At 51.8% G+C, this 9,296-nt stretch overlaps 1 protein-coding gene across 1 annotated transcript in view; it reads right to left on the reverse strand.

Annotated features, from left to right (window-relative positions):
- Window positions 1-1,599: 1,599 nt before the first annotated feature.
- Window positions 1,600-9,296, reverse strand: part of SEC13 (SEC13 homolog (S. cerevisiae)) — a 35,636-nt gene continuing 27,939 nt past the window's right edge. The window contains exons 8-9 of the mRNA XM_010862429.1: window positions 8,222-8,368; window positions 1,600-2,016 (exon numbers count right to left, since the gene is read on the reverse strand). Of these exons, the coding sequence (XP_010860731.1) occupies window positions 1,903-2,016; window positions 8,222-8,368 (261 nt within the window). The 3' untranslated portion in view covers window positions 1,600-1,902. The remainder of the gene's footprint in view (window positions 2,017-8,221; window positions 8,369-9,296) is intronic.

Here is a 9,296-nt window from a genome sequence, read left to right on the forward strand (position 1 = left end):
TCTTGTAAACACTTTGAGGAAGATTTCCTTTTGAATAGGGCTTCTTGAAAGTCATCTTATTTATGGGGTTTGAAGTTTTTCTCACTGACCTGCGCCAGGGTATTTCTAGGGTAGTGGAAGTGAAAATTACTCCGTCGTATCTGACTTTTTGCAACGTCCGTGGCATTCTCTAGGCTGGGATACTGGAATGAATAGCCTTTCCCTTTTCCAAGGGATCTTCCCAACCCAGGGATTAAACCCAGGTCTCCCAGGTTGCAGGCGGATTCATTACCACTTGAGCCACAAGGGAAGCCCATTTCTAGGGTAAGTGTTTGTTATTTAAGGCCCCACAGGAGAAGGCAGTGGCACCCCACTCCAGTACTCTTGCCTGGAAAATCCATGGACAGAGGAGCCTGGTAGGCTGCAGTCCATGGGGTCACTAAGAGTTGGACACGACTGAGCGACTTCACTTTCACTTTTCACTTTCATGCACTGGAGAAGGAAATGGCAACCCACTCCAGTGTTCTTGCCTGGAGAGTCCCAGGGACGGGGGAGCCTGGTGGGCTGCCTTTTATGGGGTCGCACAGAGTCGGACACGACGGCAGCGACTTAGCAGCAGCAGCCCTTTGATTGTGCAGTGCCTTGAAGCACCAGTTTGTACGTTGTAATAACAGGAAATGGCCACAAGGCGGCACTACTTTTCCATGCCCAACCCAGGTCAGTGGGGAGACCGGGGGCTTTGGGTGCCAACGCCTCTGGAACATGGAAGCACAAACCCCAAAGGCCTGTGTCCTGTTCCTCCTCCTGCTTCACTGCTGACCTGCAGATATTCAGACACCCCTGCCAAACTGCCATGCTGCAGTCTTGTCCTTTGGAAGTTAGGGGGCTTGAAGCTAAGGGGCTGCAGGGAGCCTGTGGAGGCTTTTCTCCCGTTAATGCAGTATCTCTTGGGTCCTTTGGCTGAGATTAGCGTTCAGGGTAGGTCTCCTGGGTAAAACTGAGGCCCAGTCTGGAGGTGAGGAGGCACTAGAATTCTCCTCCAGGGGAGGAGCGCTTATGCCAAGGCCTTACAGCAGCCTCGGGCCAGGTGGGTCGGCCTGGGCCCAGCCCGCTCAGGCATGGGGCAGCGACCCTCTTCACGCCGTTGCTTCCTGCCCTGGGTTTTAGTGGTCACGGGCTGCACACGGCACAAGGCAGTTTCTCCCCTTCCTGCGGATTCCCTCCATGGTAATTCCGGATTTTCTGCCTCCAGAGGCGTGACGTGCAGCCTGCAGAGATCTCAGTCATCGCAGTGAGGGGTGTGAATGCTCATCCCAGTCGTGGTCACAGGCGCTTTGAGGTGCTCCTCCGTGAGGGTGAGTAAGGCCCTCTGCCCGCAAATGGGTGTAACTGGAGAGGGCAGGCTTTATCAGCCCGTCCAGAGCGCAGGGTATATACGCAGGGGACACAGCCCAGCCCTGAAGGTCCAGGCCTGGCGCTCTGAGTCGCAGAGCTCTGCAGGTGCCTGACAGCTGCGTGCGGCTCGGCAGGCCCCCGGCCACCTGGCCTGCATCTGTGCTCTTCCAGGACAACTATCGTGAAAAGCTCGGTTTTAGGTGGGTTAGGAAAATGCAGGGAGAGTTATAAGCAATACGTGTTTATTTAATTACTCTGCAAACAAACCCCACAAATGACGCCTGAACATAAAAGGTACGTAAAAATGACCAAAATATCTTAAAACCACCACCTTCGGATCTTTTCGTAGTTTTTCCCTCAGAACAAGTGTGTGTTCAGCTGGACGGTAAGTCACAAACCATATCAGCTCACGTCGAGGCAGATGATGACCCTGTTGTGTCTGGGGCCCCAAGGGGGCGCGGGGCCTCTTCCTCGCCGTCCGGGCTGCTGGCCCAGGGTCTGCGCGGGCGGAGAAGCGGGCCCGTGTGCTCACTGGTCGTTCTGCTGGCCCTCCGTGACAGACGTGGACACGGGTCCCTGGCCCTTGTTGACGTCGCTGATGCACACCCACTGCCCGTCAACCGACTCCTTCCACAGGGTCACCTGCAAGCAGAGGGCGGCACCCACTGGAGGCGGCACCCCGCCCTCCTCTCCAAGAGGGGCGCACACCCACCTCCTCAGAGAGCACTGCTCCCCATCAAGGGCTAAACCGAGCACTTACGTCCTGGTGGTTTCAGTGGAGGAACCAAGGTAAGTAAGGAATACACACACACAGAGGAAGACAGGGGTGGGGAGAGTGATGTCAAGAAGAGGATGACTCCAGCTGCTCCTGGCTTCATCTCCCTCAGATGAAGAACTGAGAACTTTTCATGGACATGCTGTGCCTGAACAAATCCTACACCACAGCACTGAGGCTGAAGTGCCCCTCCAGCCAAGACAGCCTGACTCCATGACACATAAGAGGTGTGGCCAATGTCTAGCCCAGGGCCCCTTTCCAGGGCTGGCAGAGCACCACGCAGGGAGGCTTCTCCTGAGGCTCTGCAATGGAGTGAGAAGAGAGCCCTCTGCTTGCAAAGAAGTTATACTTTGCAGATCGGCTACTCTGGTTTGGCTCCACAGAGATGAGGCTCTGCTGCTGAGACACTAGCTGTGCAGGGTAAGGCCCACCACAGCCAGCACCGGATCTTGGGGCAGGAGTCTGTTCCTACAGGGAACGTGGACACACTGAAGGCTAGAGATGAGGTCACAAATAAGTCATTAGTAACCTACAGCACTACTTGCCTGATGGCTCAGTGAGTAAAGAATCTGCCTGCAATGCAGGAGATGCAACTTCGATCCCTGGGTGAGGAAAATCCCCTGGAGAAGGAAATGGCAACCCACTCCAGTATTCTTGCCTGGAAAATGCCATGGTCAGAGGAGCGTGGCAGGCTATATAGTCCATGGGTTCGCAAAGAGCTGGACATGACTTAGTAGGTAAGAAACCTTGGAGCTGCTTCCCAGGCCAGGGACCACTTCCGACCACCCAGACAAACTACACTGGCACTGTGTAGAAAAAAGCGAGTAGCCTCACGTACCAAGAAGTGCACACTCTTGCTCGGAAGCTCACCAAAGGGAGAGCCAAGCATCCTTTGGACCCTGTCCTGCTGCAATGCCAGGACAGGGACGTTGCAGGGTGAGCTGGGGGAAGGAGCAGGTAGGCAGTGCTATCCACATGCTCTAAAACTGTGCCACAAGGAAGTGCTTCAACAGAAAAAAGGTTTAAATAGAAAGTACTATGTTGAGAGGCTCCCAGGTACAGAATCTGAAGTAATGAGTGCTAGAATTGAACCCAAATGTTACCAGATATAGCACAGAAATACATGGTCTAATACATAGTTAAAGGAGAAAAGAAACAGGAAATTCAGGAAGAATCCCTCGCAATTAATAAAAAGGGCAATAGTAACCTAATGTAAAAAAAACAATCTCAAGAGTATCCTAGGCGGGTAAATCAGGAGGTTGGGATTCACACAAACTTCTATTAATAAAACAGATCATCAAAAAGACCCTATCGTAGCTCAGCAGATCTCTACTGAACACTGCCCCTCAGCTAACCAGGTAAAGAGCTGGAGAAGGAACAGGTGTGTGCATGGACAGGTGCCCAGCACAGTGTTCTGAAACTGACACGACACTGTAAATCGACAATACTCCCCGATAAAATGAAGAGGAAAAAAGGAAAACCTGAGACTGCTGTCTACTGTGCTGCGATGAGGGCTCTGGAACCGGGGCTAACGTCCATCCCTGGAGCCTGAGCTGGCCGGGAAACAAGGCTGGAGAGTGCAGGGGTGGAGAAGCTGGCAGGGAGGGACCCGCGACGATGCCCTCCTGGACCTGGAGTCCCTGGCGCCTCTGGAAGGCACCACAGTCACAGGCTTGGTGGGTGATGAGGAGGATACATACGCCCCATGCACCCGAGAGGGAGAGGTTTGAAAAGCCCACGAATCCACAGGCCTGGCTTCTGTGGAGGGCTCCCCCACCTACACGGGCAGCACCTGTGCACTGCGGCTTCCGGGTTTGAGTCTATTCGTGTGAAGGGTAAGGAAGGAGACAGGAAGCCTGGGGTGTTGGTTCTGCACCCTCCTGTCTCAGCGAGAACCCAGGAACCCGCTGTTCCCTGCGGTGTGGAGGCCGCATTAACCACAGTCAGGCAGAAGAAACGCTGCCGCCCTGTGGCCATTGCCCAAAACAGCACTAAAACCGCCGCTTCAGGGCTCTCAGACTCGCCAGGCCTGTTGGGTTGTAAAAGGCACCCGCCTTTAAGAAACATGCTCTGGCATCTCATGGATAAGAATCTGAAACAGAGGCCGCTTTCCCAAAGCAAGTTGCAGAGATACATTTTCCTCACACGGCTTTCAACAGTAGTAGCTAAACACATACTCTAAATCCCCAATTAGTAGAAAGAATCAACAGGAAACTGAAAGACTCAGTCCCAGCAGGAGCCTGGAAAGAAGGAACCTCCTAGCCTGCTGGTGGAAGTGTAACCTGGTAGACCTACTACGCAGAACATGATGGAGGTTGGTGAAAAACTGAGAAGGCAGCACAGTCAAGTGAGAAAGAGCCCTTCGCATACAGGGCCTGCAGACAACCGAACTCAAAAGATAACTGTACCCCCAACTCCTCTGCATCATTTATAAACAGGAAAATGATAAATACCAAAGACAGATGAACTGGTAAAAATCGTGGTACAGATGTAATGAAATTACTTCCTCATCCATGGAAACAAAGGAAAAATGTTCATTGCAGCTATGTGGATGGACCCAGAGGATCCCACGAACCATCTAATACAGATACAGACAGACAAATATTTCGTGATTTTCATAACATGTGTGATCTAAATAGTGTGAAATGTGAACTTCAAAGAGAAACAGGCTCAGTGAGGGAGAAAGAAAACGAAAGGAAGTATAGTACAATACAGTGGGCGGGTACGTGAAAACGTTGGGATTCACATACATAAACTATTAGATTCTCTAATCAACAAGAACCCACCGTAGGCAGCGAGAGAACGCCAGTGAACACGGTGCCCCAAGCTATCCCGCTGAAGACCCTGAGAAACCGCAGGTTGTGCGTGTGTACAGGTGACGAGCACCCAGTATTCTGAAGCTGACACGACACCGTACACCAAGGATACTTCCAGATAAAGAGGGAAAAAGGGAAACCTAAAAGAGTATTACCTAGTGTGTTTCGAAGAGGCTTCTGAAACAGGGGCTAATGTCCATTCCTAAAGCCTGAGCTGGCTGGGAAACAAGGCTGGAGTGTCCAGGGCTGAAGGAGCTGCGGGGGAGGGACCAGCAATGGCCCACTCCTGGACCTGCGTGCCTGTTCCCTCCGGAAGACCGCACTATCATCAGACACGGGTGGGTCACGCAGAGGCTAAAGCACACCCAGCTCACCCAAGAGCTGAGTCCTCTGGGCCCGACAGGTATGGAAAGAGCCCGAGTCTCCACAGACGGCTTCCATGGAGGGCTCCCCTCCTCTAGCCTCAGTCCAGGGGCCCAACCCCACGTATGTCGGGCACCAGGGCTGAGGTTTCCCGGGTCGGCACCTCTTGGAGTGAGGGGTAAGGGGAAGGGAGGAGACAGGAACCCTGGGGTGTCTATGCCGCACCCTTCAGTCTCCTGGCAGCCCAGGAACATGTCGTCCCCCAGGGTTCTGGAGGCTGGAGTGACTACAGCCAGGCAAAGAAACCTGCCACCTTGTGGCCACGTCCCCAAAGAATTCATTAAAACCGTGGTTTCAGGGCAGTTCAAATTGACCAGGCCCTTGGAGCTGTTAAAGACAGTTACCTTCAAGAAATATTGCCCTAGTATCTCATGGATAAAGAATTGCTAACGACCCATTTTCCAGAAGTGGGTTGCAGAGAAAGATTTTCCTCCACTGCTGTCAACCTTAGTACAGAAAGACATGGTCTGCATTCCCAACTGGCAGAAAGAAGTCACCCCAAACACCAACCTGGAATCCCATCACACCCACAGAAGGACAATCCTTACAGTGTGAAAGGCAACCCCAGAGAGCACCTGGGAGGAAGGGAACCTGCCTACTCTGTCGGGGGGAACGGAACTGGTAGACCTACTCGGCAGAGCACTATGGAGGCTGGTCAAAAATTCAGAAAGAGATCTACTACAGTCAACTCGGAAAAAGACCTGCTGTCACAGGGCCTGTAGACACCAAATACGAAAAGATTTCCTGCACTCCAGTGTTCACTGCACCATTATTTACAAACAGAAAAGCGACAGATACTGATGATAGACGAACCAGTAAAAAATAAACGTGCAGGCGTACACTGGAGTACCGACTCATCTGTAGGAACAAAGGAGTAATGCCAGTTGCAACAATGTGGATAAACCCAGAGATGATCCCACGAACGATCTAATCCAGACAGAGATACACAGATATTTTACGATTTCAGTAATAGGTGGACTCTAAACACTGTTACAGGTGAACTTGAAAGAGCGTGTCAGTGAAGAACAAGATGTTAGTGCAGGGTATGGTGGGCAGATAAATGAGAGGGCTGGGATTCACATATATAAACTCCCATCACTGAGAGAGATGATCAGCAAGACTCTACTGCAGCGCAGAGAGAACCCCAGTGAACCTGTGTCCTAAGCTATCCAGGTAAAGAATTCAAGAGGAGGGATGTGCATAAGCATAGGGGACCAGCACCCAGCATTCTGAAACCGACACGACACTGTAAATCAACAAAACGTCCAGATAAAATAGAGGAGAAAAGAAAAACCTCAGAGAGTATTATCTACTGTGTCGCGATGAGGCCTCTGAAGCCTGGGGTAAAGTCCATCCCTGGAGCCCGAGCTGGCTGGGAACCAAGGCTGGGGTGGCGGGGGGCCAAGGGAGCTGGGAGGGAGGGGCCGGCAACGATGCCATCTTGGACCTGAGTGTCTGGTCCCTCTGGAAGGCACGGCATCACCAGATGTGCGTGGGACATGCAGAGCGTTAAGCGCACTGAGTGTGCCGAGAAGAGGTGAGTCCTCGGGGCAGGAAGAGGTCTTGGTGGAGGGCTTCCCATCTCTAGTGTCTGTCCAGAGACTCAACCCCACCCACGTCAGTCAGCCACCTGTGTGCTGGGGATCGGCAGGGGTTGGTATTTTGGGTGCTGAAGGGTGAGGAGGAGGAAGAAAGGAGGAGGAAGCCCTTCAGTGTGTGTGCTGGCGCATACTGTCCCCTTGACAGCCCGGGAATACGGCTTTTCCTGAGCTTCTGGAAGCTGCAGTAACCGCAGTTGGTCAGGAAGGGAGGTTGCTTCCTTGTTATCGTTTTCTGTAACAAGAACTTTAAATCCACTGCTTAAGGAAGGGTCATATTCCAAAGACATGTTTGCTTCTAAATGATACCTGCTGTCAATTAATGACTTTGGGTAGGTAATGTAATAACCATGAAAACAGGGCCCACTTTTAATAAGGAAATTTCAAAAGGTACATTTTACTCACACTGTGCAAAAAAAAAAAGATATTCAACCTAATATCAGACATTTAAATCAAGGTGTGGAAATAACAAATACAGGAAGAGTGTTCAGAGAAAATGGAGCCCTTGTAAGATGCTGACAGCAGTGCAATTGGTAACAGCCTCTACAGAGAACAGAACGTGGGTCCTCAGAGTCAAGACAGACCCACTGCTGGGCCGTTTCAGGCTCTGGCGAATAGGCACGTGCATGACTACTGCCTCATCTGTGCAACGGCCTCCCAGAGACAGAGAATACGCTCCTGGTTGCCAAGATGGACGGGGTCTACAGGAGCGATGGATGGGGATTTAGCATTAGCAGATGGAAGCTATTATACACAGAATGGATTAACAACAAGGTCCTACCACAGAACCGAGGGAACTACATTCAGTATTTTGTAACAAACCACCATGGAAAGGAACATGAAAGAAACATGTGTAACTGAATGACTCTGCTGTGCAGCAGAGATTAATACAACATTGCAAATCAGCTATATGCCTCAATTCACAACAGCAACAACACAGACACCACGCTAAGTGAAACAAGCCACTCACAACATCAAATCCTTTATAACTCTACTTCTAGGAGGTGCCTAAATGCTCCATTCATAGAGACAGAGAGCAAAATGAGGGCTGCTAGGTGCTGGTGCAGAGGTGGGGGGTCTGAATACCACAGAGGATGAGATGGTTGGAAGGTATCACCGACTCGATTGACATGAGTTTGAGTGCGCTCCGGCAGTCGGTGATGGACAGGGAGGCCTGGCATGCTGCAGTCCACGGGGTCACAAGGAGTTGGACGCGACTGAGCGACTGAACTGACCTTATTGTCTCCACCAGAGACCGCCAGGATGTTGGCTGTGATGGACCAGCTGACATGCCACACAACGTCGTTGAACTTGTGCAGCAGTTTGGGAGACCACGTGTTGCCCGAGGCATCGTCACAGGTCCAGACGAACACCCGGCCGTCCTGGGAAAAGAAGGCTCGAGTCAGGAGGTGGGGGCGGCAGGCCTCCCCGGTGACGCCTTCTCCATCTGCATCTGTGCTGGGCCTTTTCAGGGACAGGGGGAGGGAACCAGGGCAAACCACAGCCAAAGACCTCCTGGCTGTTTCCAGCTTTGACAACCGATTTCCAGCCCGGCGCCCCTGCCTGTATCCCTTCAGCCCAGGAACACGCCTCAGGCTGGGCAGGAGTCTCCCGGGTCCCTTTCCTCATACCGGTTTCAGGGATGGGCTTTGTCAACACTGCTGTTTCTCAAATGTTCCCTGGGACTTTCCCACATGTGCCAAGTCACCTCCTGGTTTTGGTTTCCAGTAGCCCCGTACTTTCTCAACGGAATGGGTATAGGTGTTTAAAAAGCCAAGCTCAGAGAATGAGAAGTGACCAAAAAACCACACAGAAATACACACACACAACAAACCAAAACAAAACCATCTTTTACATCATTTGAACCTCTCATACCTGGTCCTCTCAAATTTAGGACCAAGTAGAACAGGCTCGGAGGAGGGCACGGCAAACCCACTGCAGCCTTCTTGCCCGGAGAATTCCATGGACAGAGGAGCCTGGCACATTGCAGTCCACAGGTCACACCAGAGGACACAAGTGAAGCGACTTAGAACATGTGCACGCACAAGAACAGGCTCCAGTGATGTAAAAGGCCTGGCTTAACTCGCATCTTTGGTCAAAGTGTTAGTCACTTCAGTCCTGACTCTGCGACTCCATGGACTGCAACCTGCCAGGCTCCTCTGTCCATGGGATTCTCCAGGTAAAAAGACTGGAGTGGGTTGCCATGCCATTTTCCAAGGCATCTTCCTGACCCAGGGATCAAACTCAGGGTCTCTCGTATTGCAGGCTGATTCTTTACCATCTGAGCCACCAGGGAAGCCCCCTCATCTT

The sequence above is a fragment of the Bison bison genome, unplaced genomic scaffold (genome assembly GCF_000754665.1).
Source record: "Bison bison bison isolate TAMUID 2011002044 unplaced genomic scaffold, Bison_UMD1.0 scf7180017864482, whole genome shotgun sequence".
In the NCBI taxonomy this organism is placed as follows: Eukaryota; Metazoa; Chordata; class Mammalia; order Artiodactyla; family Bovidae; genus Bison; species Bison bison.